This window comes from Oncorhynchus nerka, unplaced genomic scaffold, assembly GCF_034236695.1.
Source record: "Oncorhynchus nerka isolate Pitt River unplaced genomic scaffold, Oner_Uvic_2.0 unplaced_scaffold_858, whole genome shotgun sequence".
Taxonomy (NCBI): domain Eukaryota; kingdom Metazoa; phylum Chordata; class Actinopteri; order Salmoniformes; family Salmonidae; genus Oncorhynchus; species Oncorhynchus nerka.
The window spans coordinates 88,392-115,000 of NW_027040421.1; the positions used below are offsets into that span (position 1 = coordinate 88,392).

Below are 26,609 nucleotides of genomic sequence, written 5' to 3' on the forward strand. Positions count from 1 at the left end.
ATACTATTTGAACCCAGCTCTACTGTAATCCTACCTGTATGAATGAAATAGTATTTGAACCCAGCTCTACTGTAATCCTACCTGTATGAATGAAATAGTATTTGAACCCAGCTCTACTGTAATCCTACCTGTATGAATGAAATAGTATTGACCTCAGCTCTACTGTAATCCTACCTGTATGAATGCGTAGAGCAGTGTGAGGGGCAGCAGAACCACCCCAGCGAAGGGCATGGCCACCAGAACGATGACGCAGACCTCGAGCAGTTTGAACAGGTATCCCAGCATCATCTTCAGACCATCAGGGATCATACAGTCAATGGCATCCACCTAGAATAATTATTACAATTCATGGTATTTAGCATACGAGTTACATATACCATGACGACTATGACTACTATCACAACTACTACAATCACTACTACTACAATTACTACTACTACTATTACAACTACTATTACAACTACTACAATCACTACTACTACAATTACGACAACTACTACTACTATTACAACTACTACAACCACTACTACTACTATTACAACTACTACAACTACTATTACAACTACTATCACAACTACTACAACTACTATTACAACTAATACTATTACTACTACTACTACAACTACTGCTACTATTACAACTACTACTATTACTACTACTACTATACTACTACTATTCATACTACTACTACTACTACTACTATTCATACTACTACTACTACTACTATTCACATCCTAGGTTCCTTGAGGATGTGTCTTTGAAAAAGGCCATGGGAAACGAAGCACGCGCACACACACACACACACACACACACACACACACACACACACACACACACACACACACACACACACACGGAACCCACCTCCTTGGAGAAGCGGTTCAGCAGGTTCCCTGAGGGTGTGACCTCGAAGAAGGCCATGGGGGAATGCAGGACGTTGTTGAGGAGGTCTAGGTGGAGCTGACGAGAAGCGATTATCCCCCCCAGAGAGATGGCCACCGTGGTGCCAAAGATAGACACACCTAGATGGGGAGAGATAGGGAGGGGAGTTAGAGAAATGAAGGAATGGGGGAGAGATAGGGAGAGAGGTTAGAGAAATGAAGGAATGGGGAGAGAGATAGGGAGAGGGGTTAGAGAAATGAAGGAATGGGGGGAGAGATAGGGAGAGGGGTTAGAGAAATGAAGGAATGGGGAGAGATAGGGAGAGAGGTTAGAGAAATGAAGGAATGGGGGAGAGATAGGGAGGGGAGTTAGTTAAATGAAGGAATGGGGGAGAGATAGGGAGAGGGGTTAGAGAAATGAAGGAATGGGGAGAGATAGGGAGAGAGGTTAGAGAAATGAAGGAATGGGGGGGGAGAGATAGGGAGAGGGGTTAGAGAAATGAAGGAATGGGGAGAGAGGTGAGAGAAATGAAGGAATTGGGGAGAGATAGGGAGAGGAGTTAGAGAAATGAAGGAATGGGGAGAGAGGTTAGAGAAATGAAGGAATGGGGAGAGATAGGGAGAGAGGTTAGAGAAATGAAGGAATGGGGAGAGAGGTGAGAGAAATGAAGGAATTGGGGATAGATAGGGAGAGGGGTTAGAGAAATGAAGGAGTGGTGGGAGAGAGGGGGACCACACCTGTCTAACCACACTTATCTAACCACACCTGTCTCAATGACACCTCCCTAACCTTACGTGTCTAACCACACCTGTCTAACCACACCTGTTTAACCACACCTGTCCAACAACACTTGTCAAACCACACCTGTCCAACCCTGCAGCTCAGGTACAGGTCTTTAGTGACATCATCATAATCCTCCTTGCCCCACCCCTAACCCACCTTGAGCGAACCCCAGGGCTCCGAACACGCCCAGTTTCAGGTCTGTGTCAATCTGGGTGCCGTTGATGATTGGATCGTCGGCCCAGACGCTAAGCCAATAGTTGTATGCGAGGGAGGCGGCCTGCTGGAACGCATACAGGAAGACTATGGGGATGATCAGAGCCAGACCGATGGTCCTGAAGTACTCCATGTACATCTCTAGTTTCACCTAGCGGGGGAGAGAGAGAGAGAGAAAGAGACAGAGAGAGAGAGAATAAAGCCCTTGAATTGAATTGAATTGAATTGAGAAGGACAAAGAGAGAGAGAGAGAGAAGGACAAAGAGAGAGAGAGACAGAGAGAGAGAGAGAGAGAGAGAGAACAGAGAGAGAGAACACAGTAATTACTTCAGTACTCACCTTGCCTATGTTAGCCTTGTCTGTAGTCTGCCAGTAGGTATGTGTCAGTACTGTACTACTCACCTTGTCTGTAGTCTGCCAGTAGGTGTGTTTCAGTTCTGCACCATCCACCTTGTCTGTAGTCTGTCAGTGGTTATGTGTCGGTACTGTGCTACTCACCTTGTCTGTAGTCTGTCAGTGGTTATGTGTCAGTACTGTGCTACTCACCTTGTCTGTAGTCTGTTAGTGGTTATGTGTCAGTACTACACTACTCACCCTGTCTGTAGTCTGTTAGTGGTTATGTGTCAGTACTACACTACTCACCCTGTCTGTAGTCTGTCAATGGTTATGTGTCAGTACTGTACTACTCACCCTGTCTGTAGTCTGTTAGCAGTTATGTGTCAGTTCTGCACCATTCGCCTTGTCTGTCAGTAGTTATGTGTTGGTACTGTACTGCTCACCCTGTCTGTGGTCTGTCAGTAGTTATGTGTCAGTTCTGCACCATTCACCTTGTCTGTCAGTAGTTATGTGTTGGTACTGTACTGCTCACCTTGCCTGTGGTCTGTCAGTAGTTATGTGTCGGTACTGTGCTACTCACCTTGTCTGTAGTCTGTCAGTGGTTATGTGTCAGTACTGTGCTACTCACCTTGTCTGTAGTCTGTCAGTGGTTATGTGTCAGTACTGCACTACTCACCCTGTCTGTAGTCTGTTAGTGGTTATGTGTCAGTACTGCACTACTCACCCTGTCTGTAGTCTGTCAGTGGTTATGTGTCAGTACTGCACCATTCACCTCGTCTGTGGTATGTCAGTAGTTATGTGTCAGTACTGCACCATCCACCTTGTCTGTAGTCTGTCAGTGGTTATGTGTCAGTACTGTACTACTCACCCTGTCTGTAGTCTGTCAATGGTTATGTGTCAGTACTGTACTACTCACCCTGTATGTAGTCTGTCAGTGGTTATGTGTCAGTACTGTACTACTCACCCTGTCTGTAGTCTGTCAGTAGTTATGTGTCAGTACTGCACTACTCACCCTGTCTGTAGTCTGTCAATGGTTATGTGTCAGTACTGTACTACTCACCCTGTATGTAGTCTGTCAGTGGTTATGTGTCAGTACTGTACTACTCACCCTGTCTGTAGTCTGTCAGTAGTTATGTGTCAGTACTGCACTACTCACCCTGTCTGTAGTCTGTTAGTGGTTATGTGTCAGTACTACACTACTCACCCTGTCTGTAGTCTGTCAGTGGTTATGTGTCAGTACTGTACTACTCACCCTGTCTGTAGCCTGTCAGTGGTTATGTGTCAGTACTGTACTACTCACCCTGTCTGTAGTCTGTCAATGGTTATGTGTCAGTACTGTACTACTCACCCTGTATGTAGTCTGTCAGTGGTTATGTGTCAGTACTGTACTACTCACCCTGTCTGTAGTCTGTCAGTAGTTATGTGTCAGTACTGCACTACTCACCCTGTCTGTAGTCTGTTAGTGGTTATGTGTCAGTACTACACTACTCACCCTGTCTGTAGTCTGTCAGTGGTTATGTGTCAGTACTGTACTACTCACCCTGTCTGTAGCCTGTCAGTGGTTATGTGTCAGTACTGTACTACTCACCCTGTCTGTAGTCTGTCAGTAGTTATGTGTCAGTTCTGTACTACTCACCTTGTCTGTAGTCTGCCAGTGGTTATGTGTCAGTACTGTACTACTCACCTTGTCTGTAGTCTGCCAGTAGGTATGTTTCAGTACTGCACCATCCACCTTGTCTGTAGTCTGTCAGTGGTTATGTGTCAGTACTGTACTGCCCACCTTGTCTGTGGTATGTCAGTAGTTATGTGTCAGTACTGCACCATCCACCTTGTCTGTAGTCTGTCAGTGGTTATGTGTCAGTACTGTCCTACTCACCCTGTCTGTAGTCTGTCAGTGGTTATGTGTCAGTACTGTGCTACTCACCTTGTCTGTAGTCTGTCAGTGGTTATGTGTCAGTACTGCACCATTCACCTCGTCTGTGGTATGTCAGTAGTTATGTGTCAGTACTGCACCATCCACCTTGTCTGTAGTCTGTCAGTGGTTATGTGTCAGTACTGTACTACTCACCCTGTCTGTAGTCTGTCAGTAGGTATGTGTTGGTACTGTACTACTCACCTTGTCTGTAGTCTGTCAGTAGTTATGTGTCAGTACTGTACTACTCACTCTTCCTGTGTTGGCCTTGTCAGCCTCTGTCAGTTTCCCCAGGACTTCCTGCTTCTGGTCCTCTGTGTCTGAGATGGCCTCCATGGTCTGAATACTGGCACTACTCATCATGTCTCCACTGAGAGAGAGAGAGAGAAAATAGAGAGAGAGAGAGAGAGAAGAGAGAGAAGAGAGAGAGAGAAAGAGAGAGAGAGAGAAAGAGAGAGAGAGAGAGAGAGAGAATTGGTAAGACCTGTCCCCCCCAGGGAGCTTTCTTGGAGCAGTGTTAATCAGTCTGGCTCATGAACCTGGTACTGCCAACCCCAAATACCACAGCTAAGATGAACCCTCCTGTTGGCGACTCTCAGTGTGTTTGTTGAAGGTCAGGAGTCATACCTCCTGAGAAAGATCTATGGAGAAGTCTGTCATACTCAGACGAGATACCGACTTCCTGGTTCCTGTAAACAACCACAACAACATGATGTCAGCATAGTATAGACATGGGTCCTTCCTGCCTTTCAGATCACGGTTCAGTTTGGTAGTAATATCATGACAGAGTTCAGGCTAGGTAATGGAATGAGGAGCTCAGTTTGGTAGTAATATCATGACAGAGTTCAGGCTAGGTAATGGAATGAGGAGCTCAGTTTGGTAGTAATATCATGACAGAGTTCAGGCTAGGTAATGAAATGAGGAGCTCAGTTTGGTAGTAATATCATGACAGAGTTCAGGCTAGGTAAGGAAATGAGGAGCTCAGTTTGGTAGTAATATCATGACAGAGTTCAGGCTAGGTAATGAAATGAGGAGCTCAGTTTGGTAGTAATATCATGACAGAGTTCAGGCTAGGTAATGGAATGAGGAGCTCAGTTTGGTAGTAATATCATGACAGAGTTCAGGCAGGGTAATGAAATGAGAAACTCAGTTTGGTAGTAATATCATGACAGAGTTCAGGCTAGGTAATGAAATGAGGAGCTCAGTTTGGTAGTAATATCATGACAGAGTTCAGGCTAGGTAATGGAATGAGGAGCTCAGTTTGGTAGTAATATCATGACAGATTTCGGGCTAGGTAATGAAATGAGGAGCTCAGTTTGGTAGTAATATCATGACAGAGTTCAGGCTAGGTAATGGAATGAGGAGCTCAGTTTGGTAGTAATATCATGACAGAGTTCAGGCTAGGTAATGGAATGAGGAGCTCAGTTTGGTAGTAATATCATGACAGAGTTCAGGCTAGGTAATGGAATGAGGAGCTCAGTTTGGTAGTAATATCATGACAGAGTTCAGGCTTGGTAATGAAATGAGGAGCTCAGTTTGGTAGTAATATCATGACAGAGTTCAGGCTAGGTAATGGAATGAGGAGCTCAGTTTGGTAGTAATATCATGACAGAGTTCAGGCTAAGTAATGAAATGAGGAGCTCAGTTTGGTTGTAATATCATGACAGAGTTCAGGCTAGGTAATGAAATGAGGAGCTCAGTTTGGTAGTAATATCATGACAGAGTTCAGGCTAGGTAATGGAATGAGGAGCTCAGTTTGGTAGTAATATCATGACAGAGTTCGGGCTAGGTAATAGAATGAGGAGCTCAGTTTGGTAGTAATATCATGACAGAGTTCAGGCTAGGTAATGGAATGAGGAGCTCAGTTTGGTAGTAATATCATGACAGAGTTCAGGCTAGGTAATGGAATGAGGAGCTCAGTTTGGTAGTAATATCATGACAGAGTTCAGGCAGGGTAATGAAATGAGAAACTCAGTTTGGTAGTAATATCATGACAGAGTTCAGGCTAGGTAATGAAATGAGGAGCTCAGTTTGGTAGTAATATCATGACAGAGTTCAGGCTAGGTAATGGAATGAGGAGCTCAGTTTGGTAGTAATATCATGACAGAGTTCGGGCTAGGTAATAGAATGAGGAGCTCAGTTTGGTAGTAATATCATGACAGAGTTCAGGCTATGTAATGGAATGAGGAGCTCAGTTTGGTAGTAATATCATGACAGAGTTCAGGCTAGGTAATGGAATGAGGAGCTCAGTTTGGTAGTAATATCATGACAGAGTTCAGGCTAGGTAATGGAATGAGGAGCTCAGTTTGGTAGTAATATCATGACAGAGTTCAGGCTAGGTAATGGAATGAGGAGCGCAGTTTGGTAGTAATATCATGACAGAGTTCGGGCTAGGTAATGAAATGAGGAGCTCAGTTTGGTAGTAATATCATGACAGAGTTCGGGCTAGGTAATAGAATGAGGAGCTCAGTTTGGTAGTAATATCATTACAGAGTTCAGGCTAGGTAATGGAATGAGGAGCTCAGTTTGGTAGTAATATCATGACAGAGTTCAGGCTTGGTAATGAAATGAGGAGCTCAGTTTGGTAGTAATATCATGACAGAGTTCATGCTAGGTAATGGAATGAGGAGCTCAGTTTGGTAGTAATATCATGACAGAGTTCAGGCTAAGTAATGAAATGAGGAGCTCAGTTTGGTTGTAATATCATGACAGAGTTCAGGCTAGGTAATGGAATGAGGAGCTCAGTTTGGTAGTAATATCATGACAGAGTTCGGGCTAGGTAATAGAATGAGGAGCTCAGTTTGGTAGTAATATCATGACAGAGTTCGGGCTAGGTAATAGAATGAGGAGCTCAGTTTGGTAGTAATATCATGACAGAGTTCAGGCTAGGTAATGGAATGAGGAGCTCAGTTTGGTAGTAATATCATGACAGAGTTCAGGCTAGGTAATGGAATGAGGAGCTCAGTTTGGTAGTAATATCATGACAGAGTTCAGGCTAGGTAATGGAATGAGGAGCTCAGTTTGGTAGTAATATCATGACAGAGTTCAGGCAAGGTAATGGAATGAGGAGCTCAGTTTGGTAGTAATATCATGACAGATTTCGGGCTTGGTAATGAAATGAGGAGCTCAGTTTGGTAGTAATATCATGACAGAGTTCAGGCTAGGTAATGGAATGAGGAGCTCAGTTTGGTAGTAATATCATGACAGAGTTCAGGCTAGGTAATGGAATGAGGAGCTCAGTTTGGTAGTAATATCATGACAGAGTTCAGGCTAGGTAATGGAATGAGGAGCGCAGTTTGGTAGTAATATCATGACAGAGTTCGGGCTAGGTAATGAAATGAGGAGCTCAGTTTGGTAGTAATATCATGACAGAGTTCAGGCTAGGTAATAGAATGAGGAGCTCAGTTTGGTAGTAATATCATTACAGAGTTCAGGCTAGGTAATGGAATGAGGAGCTCAGTTTGGTAGTAATATCATGACAGAGTTCAGGCTTGGTAATGAAATGAGGAGCTCAGTTTGGTAGTAATATCATGACAGAGTTCAGGCTAGGTAATGGAATGAGGAGCTCAGTTTGGTAGTAATATCATGACAGAGTTCAGGCTAAGTAATGAAATGAGGAGCTCAGTTTGGTTGTAATATCATGACAGAGTTCAGGCTAGGTAATGAAATTAGGAGCTCAGTTTGGTAGTAATATCATGACAGAGTTCAGGCTAGGTAATGGAATGAGGAGCTCAGTTTGGTAGTAATATCATGACAGAGTTCAGGCTAGGTAATGGAATGAGGAGCTCAGTTTGGTAGTAATATCATGACAGAGTTCAGGCTAGGTAAGGAAATGAGGAGCTCAGTTTGGTAGTAATATCATGACAGAGTTCAGGCTAGGTAATGGAATGAGGAGCCCAGTTTGGTAGTAATATCATGACAGAGTTCAGGCAGGGTAATGAAATGAGAAACTCAGTTTGGTAGTAATATCATGACAGAGTTCAGGCTAGGTAATGAAATGAGGAGCTCAGTTTGGTAGTAATATCATGACAGAGTTCAGGCTAGGTAATAGAATGAGGAGCTCAGTTTGGTAGTAATATCATGACAGAGTTCAGGCTAGGTAATGGAATGAGGAGCTCAGTTTGGTAGTAATATCATGACAGAGTTCAGGCTAGGTAATGGAATGAGGAGCTCAGTTTGGTAGTAATATCATTACAGAGTTCAGGCTAGGTAATGGAATGAGGAGCTCAGTTTGGTAGTAATATCATGACAGAGTTCGGGCTAGGTAATAGAATGAGGAGCTCAGTTTGGTAGTAATATCATGACAGAGTTCAGGCTAGGTAATGGAATGAGGAGCTCAGTTTGGTAGTAATATCATGACAGAGTTCAGGCTAGGTAATGAAATTAGGAGCTCAGTTTGGTAGTAATATCATGACAGAGTTCAGGCTAGGTAATGGAATGAGGAGCTCAGTTTGGTAGTAATATCATGACAGAGTTCAGGCTAGGTAATGGAATGAGGAGCTCAGTTTGGTAGTAATATCATGACAGAGTTCAGGCTAGGTAAGGAAATGAGGAGCTCAGTTTGGTAGTAATATCATGACAGAGTTCAGGCTAGGTAATGGAATGAGGAGCCCAGTTTGGTAGTAATATCATGACAGAGTTCAGGCAGGGTAATGAAATGAGAAACTCAGTTTGGTAGTAATATCATGACAGAGTTCAGGCTAGGTAATGAAATGAGGAGCTCAGTTTGGTAGTAATATCATGACAGAGTTCAGGCTAGGTAATAGAATGAGGAGCTCAGTTTGGTAGTAATATCATGACAGAGTTCAGGCTAGGTAATGGAATGAGGAGCTCAGTTTGGTAGTAATATCATGACAGAGTTCAGGCTAGGTAATGGAATGAGGAGCTCAGTTTGGTAGTAATATCATTACAGAGTTCAGGCTAGGTAATGGAATGAGGAGCTCAGTTTGGTAGTAATATCATGACAGAGTTCGGGCTAGGTAATAGAATGAGGAGCTCAGTTTGGTAGTAATATCATGACAGAGTTCAGGCTAGGTAATGGAATGAGGAGCTCAGTTTGGTAGTAATATCATGACAGAGTTCAGGCTAGGTAATGGAATGAGGAGCTCAGTTTGGTAGTAATATCATTACAGAGTTCAGGCTAGGTAATGGAATGAGGAGCTCAGTTTGGTAGTAATATCATGACAGAGTTCAGGCTTGGTAATGAAATGAGGAGCTCAGTTTGGTAGTAATATCATGACAGAGTTCAGGCTAGGTAATGGAATGAGGAGCTCAGTTTGGTAGTAATATCATGACAGAGTTCAGGCTAAGTAATGAAATGAGGAGCTCAGTTTGGTTGTAATATCATGACAGAGTTCAGGCTAGGTAATGAAATTAGGAGCTCAGTTTGGTAGTAATATCATGACAGAGTTCAGGCTAGGTAATGGAATGAGGAGCTCAGTTTGGTAGTAATATCATGACAGAGTTCAGGCTAGGTAATGGAATGAGGAGCTCAGTTTGGTAGTAATATCATGACAGAGTTCAGGCTAGGTAATGAAATGAGGAGCTCAGTTTGGTAGTAATATCATGACAGAGTTCAGGCTAGGTAATGGAATGAGGAGCCCAGTTTGGTAGTAATATCATGACAGAGTTCAGGCAGGGTAATGAAATGAGAAACTCAGTTTGGTAGTAATATCATGACAGAGTTCAGGCTAGGTAATGAAATGAGGAGCTCAGTTTGGTAGTAATATCATGACAGAGTTCAGGCTAGGTAATGGAATGAGGAGCTCAGTTTGGTAGTAATATCATGACAGAGTTCGGGCTAGGTAATAGAATGAGGAGCTCAGTTTGGTAGTAATATCATGACAGAGTTCAGGCTAGGTAATGGAATGAGGAGCTCAGTTTGGTAGTAATATCATGACAGAGTTCAGGCTAGGTAATGGAATGAGGAGCTCAGTTTGGTAGTAATATCATGACAGAGTTCAGGCTAGGTAATGGAATGAGGAGCTCAGTTTGGTAGTAATATCATGACAGAGTTCAGGCTAGGTAATGGAATGAGGAGCTCAGTTTGGTAGTAATATCATGACAGAGTTCAGGCTAGGTAATGAAATGAGGAGCTCAGTTTGGTAGTAATATCATGACAGAGTTCAGGCTAGGTAATGGAATGAGGAGCCCAGTTTGGTAGTAATATCATGACAGAGTTCAGGCAGGGTAATGAAATGAGAAACTCAGTTTGGTAGTAATATCATGACAGAGTTCAGGCTAGGTAAGGAAATGAGGAGCTCAGTTTGGTAGTAATATCATGACAGATTTCGGGCTTGGTAATGAAATGAGGAGCTCAGTTTGGTAGTAATATCATGACAGAGTTCAGGCTAGGTAATGGAATGAGGAGCTCAGTTTGGTAGTAATATCATGACAGAGTTCAGGCTAGGTAATGGAATGAGGAGCTCAGTTTGGTAGTAATATCATGACAGAGTTCAGGCTAGGTAATGGAATGAGGAGCGCAGTTTGGTAGTAATATCATGACAGAGTTCGGGCTAGGTAATGAAATGAGGAGCTCAGTTTGGTAGTAATATCATGACAGAGTTCGGGCTAGGTAATAGAATGAGGAGCTCAGTTTGGTAGTAATATCATTACAGAGTTCAGGCTAGGTAATGGAATGAGGAGCTCAGTTTGGTAGTAATATCATGACAGAGTTCAGGCTTGGTAATGAAATGAGGAGCTCAGTTTGGTAGTAATATCATGACAGAGTTCAGGCTAGGTAATGGAATGAGGAGCTCAGTTTGGTAGTAATATCATGACAGAGTTCAGGCTAAGTAATGAAATGAGGAGCTCAGTTTGGTTGTAATATCATGACAGAGTTCAGGCTAGGTAATGAAATTAGGAGCTCAGTTTGGTAGTAATATCATGACAGAGTTCAGGCTAGGTAATGGAATGAGGAGCTCAGTTTGGTAGTAATATCATGACAGAGTTCAGGCTAGGTAATGGAATGAGGAGCTCAGTTTGGTAGTAATATCATGACAGAGTTCAGGCTAGGTAAGGAAATGAGGAGCTCAGTTTGGTAGTAATATCATGACAGAGTTCAGGCTAGGTAATGAAATGAGGAGCTCAGTTTGGTAGTAATATCATGACAGAGTTCAGGCTAGGTAATGGAATGAGGAGCCCAGTTTGGTAGTAATATCATGACAGAGTTCAGGCAGGGTAATGAAATGAGAAACTCAGTTTGGTAGTAATATCATGACAGAGTTCAGGCTAGGTAATGAAATGAGGAGCTCAGTTTGGTAGTAATATCATGACAGAGTTCAGGCTAGGTAATAGAATGAGGAGCTCAGTTTGGTAGTATTATCATGACAGAGTTCAGGCTAGGTAATGGAATGAGGAGCTCAGTTTGGTAGTAATATCATGACAGAGTTCAGGCTAGGTAATGGAATGAGGAGCTCAGTTTGGTAGTAATATCATTACAGAGTTCAGGCTAGGTAATGGAATGAGGAGCTCAGTTTGGTAGTAATATCATGACAGAGTTCGGGCTAGGTAATAGAATGAGGAGCTCAGTTTGGTAGTAATATCATGACAGAGTTCAGGCTAGGTAATGGAATGAGGGGCTCAGTTTGGTAGTAATATCATGACAGAGTTCAGACTAGGTAATGGAATGAGGAGCTCAGTTTGGTAGTAATATCATTACAGAGTTCAGGCTAGGTAATGGAATGAGGAGCTCAGTTTGGTAGTAATATCATGACAGAGTTCAGGCTTGGTAATGAAATGAGGAGCTCAGTTTGGTAGTAATATCATGACAGAGTTCAGGCTAGGTAATGGAATGAGGAGCTCAGTTTGGTAGTAATATCATGACAGAGTTCAGGCTAAGTAATGAAATGAGGAGCTCAGTTTGGTTGTAATATCATGACAGAGTTCAGGCTAGGTAATGAAATTAGGAGCTCAGTTTGGTAGTAATATCATGACAGAGTTCAGGCTAGGTAATGGAATGAGGAGCTCAGTTTGGTAGTAATATCATGACAGAGTTCAGGCTAGGTAATGGAATGAGGAGCTCAGTTTGGTAGTAATATCATGACAGAGTTCAGGCTAGGTAAGGAAATGAGGAGCTCAGTTTGGTAGTAATATCATGACAGAGTTCAGGTTAGGTAATGAAATGAGGAGCTCAGTTTGGTAGTAATATCATGACAGAGTTCAGGCTAGGTAATGGAATGAGGAGCCCAGTTTGGTAGTAATATCATGACAGAGTTCAGGCAGGGTAATGAAATGAGAAACTCAGTTTGGTAGTAATATCATGACAGAGTTCAGGCTAGGTAATGAAATGAGGAGCTCAGTTTGGGAGTAATATCATGACAGAGTTCAGGCTAGGTAATGGAATGAGGAGCTCAGTTTGGTAGTAATATCATGACAGAGTTCGGGCTAGGTAATAGAATGAGGAGCTCAGTTTGGTAGTAATATCATGACAGAGATCAGGCTAGGTAATGGAATGAGGAGCTCAGTTTGGTAGTAATATCATGACAGAGTTCAGGCTAGGTAATGGAATGAGGAGCTCAGTTTGGTAGTAATATCATGACAGAGTTCAGGCTAGGTAATGGAATGAGGAGCTCAGTTTGGTAGTAATATCATGACAGAGTTCAGGCTAGGTAATGGAATGAGGAGCTCAGTTTGGTAGTAATATCATGACAGAGTTCAGGCTAGGTAATGAAATGAGGAGCTCAGTTTGGTAGTAATATCATGACAGAGTTCAGGCTAGGTAATGGAATGAGGAGCCCAGTTTGGTAGTAATATCATGACAGAGTTCAGGCAGGGTAATGAAATGAGAAACTCAGTTTGGTAGTAATATCATGACAGAGTTCAGGCTAGGTAAGGAAATGAGGAGCTCAGTTTGGTAGTAATATCATGACAGAGTTCAGGCTAGGTAATGAAATGAGGAGCTCAGTTTGGTAGTAATATCATGACAGAGTTCAGGCTAGGTAATGGAATGAGGAGCCCAGTTTGGTAGTAATATCATGACAGAGTTCAGGCAGGGTAATGAAATGAGAAACTCAGTTTGGTAGTAATATCATGACAGAGTTCAGGCTAGGTAATGAAATGAGGAGCTCAGTTTGGTAGTAATATCATGACAGAGTTCAGGCTAGGTAATGGAATGAGGAGCTCAGTTTGGTAGTAATATCATGACAGAGTTCGGGCTAGGTAATAGAATGAGGAGCTCAGTTTGGTAGTAATATCATGACAGAGTTCAGGCTAGGTAATGGAATGAGGAGCTCAGTTTGGTAGTAATATCATGACAGAGTTCAGGCTAGGTAATGGAATGAGGAGCTCAGTTTGGTAGTAATATCATGACAGAGTTCAGGCAAGGTAATGGAATGAGGAGCTCAGTTTGGTAGTAATATCATGACAGATTTCGGGCTTGGTAATGAAATGAGGAGCTCAGTTTGGTAGTAATATCATGACAGAGTTCAGGCTAGGTAATGGAATGAGGAGCTCAGTTTGGTAGTAATATCATGACAGAGTTCAGGCTAGGTAATGGAATGAGGAGCTCAGTTTGGTAGTAATATCATGACAGAGTTCAGGCTAGGTAATGGAATGAGGAGCGCAGTTTGGTAGTAATATCATGACAGAGTTCGGGCTAGGTAATGAAATGAGGAGCTCAGTTTGGTAGTAATATCATGACAGAGTTCGGGCTAGGTAATAGAATGAGGAGCTCAGTTTGGTAGTAATATCATTACAGAGTTCAGGCTAGGTAATGGAATGAGGAGCTCAGTTTGGTAGTAATATCATGACAGATTTCGGGCTTGGTAATGAAATGAGGAGCTCAGTTTGGTAGTAATATCATGACAGAGTTCAGGCTAGGTAATGGAATGAGGAGCTCAGTTTGGTAGTAATATCATGACAGAGTTCAGGCTAGGTAATGGAATGAGGAGCTCAGTTTGGTAGTAATATCATGACAGAGTTCAGGCTAGGTAATGGAATGAGGAGCGCAGTTTGGTAGTAATATCATGACAGAGTTCGGGCTAGGTAATGAAATGAGGAGCTCAGTTTGGTAGTAATATCATGACAGAGTTCGGGCTAGGTAATAGAATGAGGAGCTCAGTTTGGTAGTAATATCATTACAGAGTTCAGGCTAGGTAATGGAATGAGGAGCTCAGTTTGGTAGTAATATCATGACAGAGTTCAGGCTTGGTAATGAAATGAGGAGCTCAGTTTGGTAGTAATATCATGACAGAGTTCAGGCTAGGTAATGGAATGAGGAGCTCAGTTTGGTAGTAATATCATGACAGAGTTCAGGCTAAGTAATGAAATGAGGAGCTCAGTTTGGTTGTAATATCATGACAGAGTTCAGGCTAGGTAATGAAATTAGGAGCTCAGTTTGGTAGTAATATCATGACAGAGTTCAGGCTAGGTAATGGAATGAGGGAGCTCAGTTTGGTAGTAATATCATGACAGAGTTCAGGCTAGGTAATGGAATGAGGAGCTCAGTTTGGTAGTAATATCATGACAGAGTTCAGGCTAGGTAAGGAAATGAGGAGCTCAGTTTGGTAGTAATATCATGACAGAGTTCAGGCTAGGTAATGAAATGAGGAGCTCAGTTTGGTAGTAATATCATGACAGAGTTCAGGCTAGGTAATGGAATGAGGAGCCCAGTTTGGTAGTAATATCATGACAGAGTTCAGGCAGGGTAATGAAATGAGAAACTCAGTTTGGTAGTAATATCATGACAGAGTTCAGGCTAGGTAATGAAATGAGGAGCTCAGTTTGGTAGTAATATCATGACAGAGTTCAGGCTAGGTAATAGAATGAGGAGCTCAGTTTGGTAGTAATATCATGACAGAGTTCAGGCTAGGTAATGGAATGAGGAGCTCAGTTTGGTAGTAATATCATGACAGAGTTCAGGCTAGGTAATGGAATGAGGAGCTCAGTTTGGTAGTAATATCATTACAGAGTTCAGGCTAGGTAATGGAATGAGGAGCTCAGTTTGGTAGTAATATCATGACAGAGTTCGGGCTAGGTAATAGAATGAGGAGCTCAGTTTGGTAGTAATATCATGACAGAGTTCAGGCTAGGTAATGGAATGAGGGGCTCAGTTTGGTAGTAATATCATGACAGAGTTCAGACTAGGTAATGGAATGAGGAGCTCAGTTTGGTAGTAATATCATTACAGAGTTCAGGCTAGGTAATGGAATGAGGAGCTCAGTTTGGTAGTAATATCATGACAGAGTTCAGGCTTGGTAATGAAATGAGGAGCTCAGTTTGGTAGTAATATCATGACAGAGTTCAGGCTAGGTAATGGAATGAGGAGCTCAGTTTGGTAGTAATATCATGACAGAGTTCAGGCTAAGTAATGAAATGAGGAGCTCAGTTTGGTTGTAATATCATGACAGAGTTCAGGCTAGGTAATGAAATTAGGAGCTCAGTTTGGTAGTAATATCATGACAGAGTTCAGGCTAGGTAATGGAATGAGGAGCTCAGTTTGGTAGTAATATCATGACAGAGTTCAGGCTAGGTAATGGAATGAGGAGCTCAGTTTGGTAGTAATATCATGACAGAGTTCAGGCTAGGTAAGGAAATGAGGAGCTCAGTTTGGTAGTAATATCATGACAGAGTTCAGGTTAGGTAATGAAATGAGGAGCTCAGTTTGGTAGTAATATCATGACAGAGTTCAGGCTAGGTAATGGAATGAGGAGCCCAGTTTGGTAGTAATATCATGACAGAGTTCAGGCAGGGTAATGAAATGAGAAACTCAGTTTGGTAGTAATATCATGACAGAGTTCAGGCTAGGTAATGAAATGAGGAGCTCAGTTTGGTAGTAATATCATGACAGAGTTCAGGCTAGGTAATGGAATGAGGAGCTCAGTTTGGTAGTAATATCATGACAGAGTTCGGGCTAGGTAATAGAATGAGGAGCTCAGTTTGGTAGTAATATCATGACAGAGATCAGGCTAGGTAATGGAATGAGGAGCTCAGTTTGGTAGTAATATCATGACAGAGTTCAGGCTAGGTAATGGAATGAGGAGCTCAGTTTGGTAGTAATATCATGACAGAGTTCAGGCTAGGTAATGGAATGAGGAGCTCAGTTTGGTAGTAATATCATGACAGAGTTCAGGCTAGGTAATGGAATGAGGAGCTCAGTTTGGTAGTAATATCATGACAGAGTTCAGGCTAGGTAATGAAATGAGGAGCTCAGTTTGGTAGTAATATCATGACAGAGTTCAGGCTAGGTAATGGAATGAGGAGCCCAGTTTGGTAGTAATATCATGACAGAGTTCAGGCAGGGTAATGAAATGAGAAACTCAGTTTGGTAGTAATATCATGACAGAGTTCAGGCTAGGTAAGGAAATGAGGAGCTCAGTTTGGTAGTAATATCATGACAGAGTTCAGGCTAGGTAATGAAATGAGGAGCTCAGTTTGGTAGTAATATCATGACAGAGTTCAGGCTAGGTAATGGAATGAGGAGCCCAGTTTGGTAGTAATATCATGACAGAGTTCAGGCAGGGTAATGAAATGAGAAACTCAGTTTGGTAGTAATATCATGACAGAGTTCAGGCTAGGTAATGAAATGAGGAGCTCAGTTTGGTAGTAATATCATGACAGAGTTCAGGCTAGGTAATGGAATGAGGAGCTCAGTTTGGTAGTAATATCATGACAGAGTTCGGGCTAGGTAATAGAATGAGGAGCTCAGTTTGGTAGTAATATCATGACAGAGTTCAGGCTAGGTAATGGAATGAGGAGCTCAGTTTGGTAGTAATATCATGACAGAGTTCAGGCTAGGTAATGGAATGAGGAGCTCAGTTTGGTAGTAATATCATGACAGAGTTCAGGCAAGGTAATGGAATGAGGAGCTCAGTTTGGTAGTAATATCATGACAGATTTCGGGCTTGGTAATGAAATGAGGAGCTCAGTTTGGTAGTAATATCATGACAGAGTTCAGGCTAGGTAATGGAATGAGGAGCTCAGTTTGGTAGTAATATCATGACAGAGTTCAGGCTAGGTAATGGAATGAGGAGCTCAGTTTGGTAGTAATATCATGACAGAGTTCAGGCTAGGTAATGGAATGAGGAGCGCAGTTTGGTAGTAATATCATGACAGAGTTCGGGCTAGGTAATGAAATGAGGAGCTCAGTTTGGTAGTAATATCATGACAGAGTTCGGGCTAGGTAATAGAATGAGGAGCTCAGTTTGGTAGTAATATCATTACAGAGTTCAGGCTAGGTAATGGAATGAGGAGCTCAGTTTGGTAGTAATATCATGACAGAGTTCAGGCTTGGTAATGAAATGAGGAGCTCAGTTTGGTAGTAATATCATGACAGAGTTCATGCTAGGTAATGGAATGAGGAGCTCAGTTTGGTAGTAATATCATGACAGAGTTCAGGCTAAGTAATGAAATGAGGAGCTCAGTTTGGTTGTAATATCATGACAGAGTTCAGGCTAGGTAATGAAATTAGGAGCTCAGTTTGGTAGTAATATCATGACAGAGTTCAGGCTAGGTAATGGAATGAGGAGCTCAGTTTGGTAGTAATATCATGACAGAGTTCAGGCTAGGTAATGGAATGAGGAGCTCAGTTTGGTAGTAATATCATGACAGAGTTCAGGCTAGGTAAGGAAATGAGGAGCTCAGTTTGGTAGTAATATCATGACAGAGTTCAGGCTAGGTAATGAAATGAGGAGCTCAGTTTGGTAGTAATATCATGACAGAGTTCAGGCTAGGTAATGGAATGAGGAGCCCAGTTTGGTAGTAATATCATGACAGAGTTCAGGCAGGGTAATGAAATGAGAAACTCAGTTTGGTAGTAATATCATGACAGAGTTCAGGCTAGGTAATGAAATGAGGAGCTCAGTTTGGTAGTAATATCATGACAGAGTTCAGGCTAGGTAATAGAATGAGGAGCTCAGTTTGGTAGTAATATCATGACAGAGTTCAGGCTAGGTAATGGAATGAGGAGCTCAGTTTGGTAGTAATATCATGACAGAGTTCAGGCTAGGTAATGGAATGAGGAGCTCAGTTTGGTAGTAATATCATTACAGAGTTCAGGCTAGGTAATGGAATGAGGAGCTCAGTTTGGTAGTAATATCATGACAGAGTTCGGGCTAGGTAATAGAATGAGGAGCTCAGTTTGGTAGTAATATCATGACAGAGTTCAGGCTAGGTAATGGAATGAGGGGCTCAGTTTGGTAGTAATATCATGACAGAGTTCAGACTAGGTAATGGAATGAGGAGCTCAGTTTGGTAGTAATATCATTACAGAGTTCAGGCTAGGTAATGGAATGAGGAGCTCAGTTTGGTAGTAATATCATGACAGAGTTCAGGCTTGGTAATGAAATGAGGAGCTCAGTTTGGTAGTAATATCATGACAGAGTTCAGGCTAGGTAATGGAATGAGGAGCTCAGTTTGGTAGTAATATCATGACAGAGTTCAGGCTAAGTAATGAAATGAGGAGCTCAGTTTGGTTGTAATATCATGACAGAGTTCAGGCTAGGTAATGAAATTAGGAGCTCAGTTTGGTAGTAATATCATGACAGAGTTCAGGCTAGGTAATGGAATGAGGAGCTCAGTTTGGTAGTAATATCATGACAGAGTTCAGGCTAGGTAATGGAATGAGGAGCTCAGTTTGGTAGTAATATCATGACAGAGTTCAGGCTAGGTAAGGAAATGAGGAGCTCAGTTTGGTAGTAATATCATGACAGAGTTCAGGTTAGGTAATGAAATGAGGAGCTCAGTTTGGTAGTAATATCATGACAGAGTTCAGGCTAGGTAATGGAATGAGGAGCCCAGTTTGGTAGTAATATCATGACAGAGTTCAGGCAGGGTAATGAAATGAGAAACTCAGTTTGGTAGTAATATCATGACAGAGTTCAGGCTAGGTAATGAAATGAGGAGCTCAGTTTGGTAGTAATATCATGACAGAGTTCAGGCTAGGTAATGGAATGAGGAGCTCAGTTTGGTAGTAATATCATGACAGAGTTCGGGCTAGGTAATAGAATGAGGAGCTCAGTTTGGTAGTAATATCATGACAGAGATCAGGCTAGGTAATGGAATGAGGAGCTCAGTTTGGTAGTAATATCATGACAGAGTTCAGGCTAGGTAATGGAATGAGGAGCTCAGTTTGGTAGTAATATCATGACAGAGTTCAGGCTAGGTAATGGAATGAGGAGCTCAGTTTGGTAGTAATATCATGACAGAGTTCAGGCTAGGTAATGGAATGAGGAGCTCAGTTTGGTAGTAATATCATGACAGAGTTCAGGCTAGGTAATGAAATGAGGAGCTCAGTTTGGTAGTAATATCATGACAGAGTTCAGGCTAGGTAATGGAATGAGGAGCCCAGTTTGGTAGTAATATCATGACAGAGTTCAGGCAGGGTAATGAAATGAGAAACTCAGTTTGGTAGTAATATCATGACAGAGTTCAGGCTAGGTAAGGAAATGAGGAGCTCAGTTTGGTAGTAATATCATGACAGAGTTCAGGCTAGGTAATGAAATGAGGAGCTCAGTTTGGTAGTAATATCATGACAGAGTTCAGGCTAGGTAATGGAATGAGGAGCCCAGTTTGGTAGTAATATCATGACAGAGTTCAGGCAGGGTAATGAAATGAGAAACTCAGTTTGGTAGTAATATCATGACAGAGTTCAGGCTAGGTAATGAAATGAGGAGCTCAGTTTGGTAGTAATATCATGACAGAGTTCAGGCTAGGTAATGGAATGAGGAGCTCAGTTTGGTAGTAATATCATGACAGAGTTCGGGCTAGGTAATAGAATGAGGAGCTCAGTTTGGTAGTAATATCATGACAGAGTTCAGGCTAGGTAATGGAATGAGGAGCTCAGTTTGGTAGTAATATCATGACAGAGTTCAGGCTAGGTAATGGAATGAGGAGCTCAGTTTGGTAGTAATATCATGACAGAGTTCAGGCAAGGTAATGGAATGAGGAGCTCAGTTTGGTAGTAATATCATGACAGATTTCGGGCTTGGTAATGAAATGAGGAGCTCAGTTTGGTAGTAATATCATGACAGAGTTCAGGCTAGGTAATGGAATGAGGAGCTCAGTTTGGTAGTAATATCATGACAGAGTTCAGGCTAGGTAATGGAATGAGGAGCTCAGTTTGGTAGTAATATCATGACAGAGTTCAGGCTAGGTAATGGAATGAGGAGCGCAGTTTGGTAGTAATATCATGACAGAGTTCGGGCTAGGTAATGAAATGAGGAGCTCAGTTTGGTAGTAATATCATGACAGAGTTCGGGCTAGGTAATAGAATGAGGAGCTCAGTTTGGTAGTAATATCATTACAGAGTTCAGGCTAGGTAATGAAATGAGGAGCTCAGTTTGGTAGTAATATCATGACAGAGTTCAGGCTCGGTAATGGAATGAGGAGCCCAGTTTGGTAGTAATATCATGACAGAGTTCAGGCAGGGTAATGAAATGAGAAACTCAGTTTGGTAGTAATATCATGACAGAGTTCAGGCTAGGTAATGAAATGAGGAGCTCAGTTTGGTAGTAATATCATGACAGAGTTCAGGCTAGGTAATGGAATGAGGAGCTCAGTTTGGTAGTAATATCATGACAGAGTTCGGGCTAGGTAATAGAATGAGGAGCTCAGTTTGGTAGTAATATCATGACAGAGTTCAGGCTAGGTAATGGAATGAGGAGCTCAGTTTGGTAGTAATATCATGACAGAGTTCAGGCTAGGTAATGGAATGAGGAGCTCAGTTTGGTAGTAATATCATGACAGAGTTCAGGCTAGGTAATGGAATGAGGAGCTCAGTTTGGTAGTAATATCATGACAGAGTTCAGGCAAGGTAATGGAATGAGGAACTCAGTTTGGTAGTAATATCATGACAGATTTCGGGCTAGGTAATGAAATGAGGAGCTCAGTTTGGTAGTAATATCATGACAGAGTTCAGGCTAGGTAATGGAATGAGGAGCTCAGTTTGGTAGTAATATCATGACAGAGTTCAGGCTAGGTAATGGAATGAGGAGCTCAGTTTGGTAGTAATATCATGACAGAGTTCAGCCTAGGTAATGGAATGAGGAGCTCAGTTTGGTAGTAATATCATGACAGAGTTCAGGCTAGGTAATGGAATGAGGAGCTCAGTTTGGTAGTAATATCATGACAGAGTTCAGGCTAGGTAATGGAATGAGGAGCTCAGTTTGGTAGTAATATCATGACAGAGTTCATGCAAGGTAATGGAATGAGGAACTCAGTTTGGTAGTAATATCATGACAGATTTCGAGCTAGGTAATGAAATGAGGAGCTCAGTTTGGTAGTAATATCATGACAGAGTTCAGGCTAGGTAATGGAATGAGGAGCTCAGTTTGGTAGTAATATCATGACAGAGTTCAGGCTAGGTAATGGAATGAGGAGCTCAGTTTGGTAGTAATATCATGACAGAGTTCAGGCTAGGTAATGGAATGAGGAGCTCAGTTTGGTAGTAATATCATGACAGAGTTCAGGCTAGGTAATGGAATGAGGAGCTCAGTTTGGTAGTAATATCATGACAGAGTTCGGGCTAGGTAATAGAATGAGGAGCTCAGTTTGGTAGTAATATCATGACAGAGTTCAGGCTAGGTAATGAAATGAGGAGCTCAGTTTGGTAGTAATATCATGACAGAGTTCAGGCTAGGTAATGAAATGAGGAGCTCAGTTTGGTAGTAATATCATGACAGAGTTCGGGCTAGGTAATGGAATGAGGAGCTCAGTTTGGTAGTAATATCATGACAGAGTTCAGGCTAGGTAATGGAATGAGGAGCTCAGTTTGGTAGTAATATCATGACAGAGTTCAGGCAAGGTAATGGAATGAGGAGCTCAGTTTGGTAGTAATATCATGACAGATTTCGGGCTAGGTAATGAAATGAGGAGCTCAGTTTGGTAGTAATATCATGACAGAGTTCAGGCTAGGTAATGGAATGAGGAGCTCAGTTTGGTAGTAATATCATGACAGAGTTCAGGCTATGTAATGGAATGAGGAGCTCAGTTTGGTAGTAATATCATGACAGAGTTCGGGCTAGGTAATGAAATGAGGAGCTCAGTTTGGTAGTAATATCATGACAGAGTTCGGGCTAGGTAATAGAATGAGGAGCTCAGTTTGGTAGTAATATCATTACAGAGTTCAGGCTAGGTAATGGAATGAGGAGCTCAGTTTGGTAGTAATATCATGACAGAGTTCAGGCTAGGTAATGGAATGAGGAGCTCAGTTTGGTAGTAATATCATGACAGAGTTCAGGCTAAGTAATGAAATGAGGAGCTCAGTTTGGTTGTAATATCATGACAGAGTTCAGGCTAGGTAATGGAATGAGGAGCTCAGTTTGGTAGTAATATCATGACAGAGTTCAGGCTAGGTAATGGAATGAAGAGCTCAGTTTGGTAGTAATATCATGACAGAGTTCAGGCTAGTTAATGGAATGAGGAGCTCAGTTTGGTAGTAATATCATGACAGAGTTCAGGCTAGGTAATGGAATGAGGAGCTCAGTTTGGTAGTAATATCATGACAGAGTTCGGGCTAGGTAATAGAATGAGGAGCTCAGTTTGGTAGTAATATCATGACAGAGTTCAGGCTAGGTAATGGAATGAAGAGCTCAGTTTGGTAGTAATATCATGACAGAGTTCAGGCTAGTTAATGGAATGAGGAGCTCAGTTTGGTAGTAATATCATGACAGAGTTCAGGCTAGGTAATGGAATGAGGAGCTCAGTTTGGTAGTAATATCATGACAGAGTTCGGGCTAGGTAATAGAATGAGGAGCTCAGTTTGGTAGTAATATCATGACAGAGTTCAGGCTAGGTAATGGAATGAGGAGCTCAGTTTGGTAGTAATATCATGACAGAGTTCGGGCTAGGTAATAGAATGAGGAGCTCAGTTTGGTAGTAATATCATGACAGAGTTCGGGCTAGGTAATAGAATGAGGAGCTCAGTTTGGTAGTAATATCATGACAGAGTTCAGGCTAGGTAATGGAATGAGGAGCTCAGTTTGGTAGTAATATCATGACAGAGTTCAGGCTAGGTAATGGAATGAAGAGCTCAGTTTGGTAGTAATATCATGACAGAGTTCAGGCTAGGTAATGGAATGAGGAGCTCAGTTTGGTAGTAATATCATGACAGAGTTCGGGCTAGGTAATAGAATGAGGAGCTCAGTTTGGTAGTAATATCATGACAGAGTTCAGGCTAGGTAATGGAATGAGGAGCTCAGTTTGGTAGTAATATCATGACAGAGTTCAGGCTAGGTAATGGAATGAAGAGCTCAGTTTGGTAGTAATATCATGACAGAGTTCAGGCTAGGTAATGGAATGAGGAGCTCAGTTTGGTAGTAATATCATGACAGAGTTCGGGCTAGGTAATAGAATGAGGAGCTCAGTTTGGTAGTAATATCATGACAGAGTTCAGGCTAGGTAATGAAATGAGGAGCTCAGTTTGGTAGTAATATCATGACAGAGTTCAGGCTAGGTAATGAAATGAGGAGCTCAGTTTGGTAGTAATATCATGACAGAGTTCGGGCTAGGTAATAGAATGAGGAGCTCAGTTTGGTAGTAATATCATGACAGAGTTCAGGCTAGGTAATGAAATGAGGAGCTCAGTTTGGTAGTAATATCATGACAGAGTTCAGGCTAGGTAATGAAATGAGGAGCTCAGCTTCAAGGTTATTTTGTACATATGTAGGATCTTAATTTGATCACTCCTTTATTGCTGAGAATTGTTCTGCACCTCAGGACATGCAGATGATCTTCGTGATTTAAATAAATCTGCACCAACACACGGTTATGTTAACAGTATTGCACTTTTCATGTAGCCTCATTTTGGCCTGCTGACAGCCTAACCACCGATCAAAGCAATATTATTGACTAAACGTTCAAATCCTTTTGTTGCAGGATTATTTTGCGGTGACAATAATGGTCAAATTAAGATCCTACACATGTAGTTGTTTTGAATTAACATCTACTAAACACCTCTCTAGCCAATCGAAACACTGCTTGATCACCAGGTGGTTGTAGCCTGTTGAATGTGTCTCTCTCCTCACCTCTGTGTGAGCGCTCCTTGCGCTCGTTCCCGGCGAAGAGTCTTATGAACTCAGCGAAGGCCCCGTCACGTGCCATCAGCTCCAGGTAGGAGCCCATCTCAGTGATCTCTCCCTCCACCATCACCAGGATCAGATCTGCCTGGGGCAGGAAGCTCAGACCGTGGGTCACCAGGACACGAGTCTGAAGGTTTAGGGAGAACACATGGTAGTCTGAAGGTCTAGAGAGAACACATGGTACTCTGAAGGTCTAGAGAGAACACATGGTAGTCTGAAGGTTTAGAGAGAACACATGGTAGTCAGAAGGTTTAGAGAACACATGGTAGTCTGAAGGGTTAGAGAACACATGGTAGTCTGAAGGTTTATAGAGAACACATGGTAGTCTGAAGGTTTAGAGAGAACACATGGTAGTCTGAAGGTTTAGAGAGAACACATGGTAGTCTGAAGGTCTAGAGAGAACACATGGTAGTCTGAAGGTTTATAGAGAACACATGGTAGTCAGAAGGTTTAGAGAACACATGGTAGTCTGAAGGTTTAGAGAGAACACATGGTAGTCTGAAGGTTTAGAGAGAACACATGGTAGTCTGAAGGTTTAGAGAACACATGGTAGTCTGAAGGTTTAGAGTACACATGGTAGTCTGAAGGTTTAGAGAACACATGGTAGTCTGAAGGTTTAGAGAACACATGGTAGTCTGAAGGTTTAGAGAACACATGGTAGTCTGAAGGTTTAGAGAACACATGGTAGTCTGAAGGTCTAGAGAACACATGGTAGTCTGAAGGTTTAGAGACAGCACATGGTAGTCTGAAGGTTTAGAGAGAACACATGGTAGTCAGAAGGTCTAGAGAACACATGGTAGTCTGAAGGTTTAGAGAGAACACATGGTAGTCAGAAGGTCTAGAGAACACATGGTAGTCTGAAGGTCTAGAGAACACATGGTAGTCTGAAGGTTTAGAGAGAGCACATGGTAGTCTGAAGGTTTAGAGAGAACACATGGTAGTCTGAAGGTTTAGAGAGAACACATGGTAGTCTGAAGGTTTAGAGAACACATGGTAGTCTGAAGGTTTAGAGAGCACATGGTAGTCTGAAGGTTTAGAGAACACATGGTAGTCAGAAGGTCTAGAGAACACATGGTAGTCTGAAGGTTTAGAGAGAACACATGGTAGTCTGAAGGTTTAGAGAGAGCACATGGTAGTCTGAAGGTTTAGAGAGAACACATGGTAGTCTGAAGGTTTAGAGAGAACACATGGTAGTCTGAAGGTTTAGAGAGAACACATGGTAGTCTGAAGGTTTAGAGAGAACACATGGTAGTCTGAAGGTTTAGAGAACACATGGTAGTCTGAAGGTTTAGAGAACACATGCTAGTCTGAAGGTTTAGAGAGAACATATGGTAGTCTGAAGGTTTAGAGAGAACACATGGTAGTCTGAAGGTTTAGAGAACACATGGTAGTCTGAAGGTTTAGAGAACACATGGTAGTCTGAAGGTTTAGAGAGAACACATTGTAGTCTGAAGGTTTAGAGAGAACACATGGTAGTCTGAAGGTTTAGAGAGAACACATTGTAGTCTGAAGGTTTAGAGAGAACACATGGTAGTCTGAAGGTTTAGAGAACACATGGTAGTCTGAAGGTTTAGAGAACACATGGTAGTCTGAAGGTTTAGAGAACACATGGTAGTCTGAAGGTTTAGAGAGAACACATGGTAGTCTGACTGCATAGATCAGAAACAGCCTTACGCCGGGATTCAATACCAGTGTGCTTTGTCAGGGATCCACGTTTTAAAGGCACTGTTCCCTCTGTTCACAATGAGACCACATTCACAGTAAATGCTGCAGATGTTCACTACACTATTCCCCGAAATGACTTTTATTTGGAGTTTTGTCCAAATCTGAGATCATATTGAATCCCAGCGATACAGCAGAGAGTTAAGACACACACACACACACACTCAACACTCAACACACACACACACACACACACACACACACACACACACACACACACACACACACACACACACACTCAACACTGAACACGCAGACACTGAACACTTGTAGTTTGCTTGTAGTTTGTGCCTTTATGGACCTTTTACACACATGAATGTTGAACACACCACTGTTGCCTGTTAAATAATAACCTGGTCTTTGAGCAGTCCTTCAGCACCAAACACCCTCTCAAAGATGTGTTGACCCACGTGGGCGTCGACGGCAGACAGAGGGTCGTCTAGGAGATAGACGTCAGCCTTCCTGTACACGGCCCTGGCCAGACTGACTCTCTGCTTCTGACCACCTGATAGATTCAGACCCTGGGATGGGGAGGAGCAGGAGAAGGAGTTTGAGGGGGAGGGAGAGAGAGGGGAGGGGGGAGAAAGAGTATGAGGGGGAGGGAGAGGGGAGAAGGAGAAGGAGAAGGAGTGTGAGGGGGAGGGAGAGAGGGGAGGTAGGGAGAGAGAGAGAGAGAGGGAGGGGAGGGAGAGGGAGAAGAGAAGGAGGGAGAGATAGAGAGAGAGAGGAAGGGAGACACAGGGAGA

General features: G+C 42.4%; 1 protein-coding gene across 1 annotated transcript in view; it reads right to left on the reverse strand.

Annotated features, from left to right (window-relative positions):
• Positions 1 to 26,609, reverse strand: part of LOC115126722 (multidrug resistance-associated protein 1-like) — a 125,165-nt gene that overhangs the window by 23,179 nt on the left and 75,377 nt on the right. The window contains exons 17-23 of the mRNA XM_065016811.1: positions 26,217 to 26,384; positions 24,088 to 24,268; positions 4,754 to 4,815; positions 4,379 to 4,504; positions 1,822 to 2,029; positions 865 to 1,022; positions 175 to 327 (exon numbers count right to left, since the gene is read on the reverse strand). Coding sequence (XP_064872883.1) covers positions 175 to 327; positions 865 to 1,022; positions 1,822 to 2,029; positions 4,379 to 4,504; positions 4,754 to 4,815; positions 24,088 to 24,268; positions 26,217 to 26,384 — 1,056 coding nt within the window. The remainder of the gene's footprint in view (positions 1 to 174; positions 328 to 864; positions 1,023 to 1,821; positions 2,030 to 4,378; positions 4,505 to 4,753; positions 4,816 to 24,087; positions 24,269 to 26,216; positions 26,385 to 26,609) is intronic.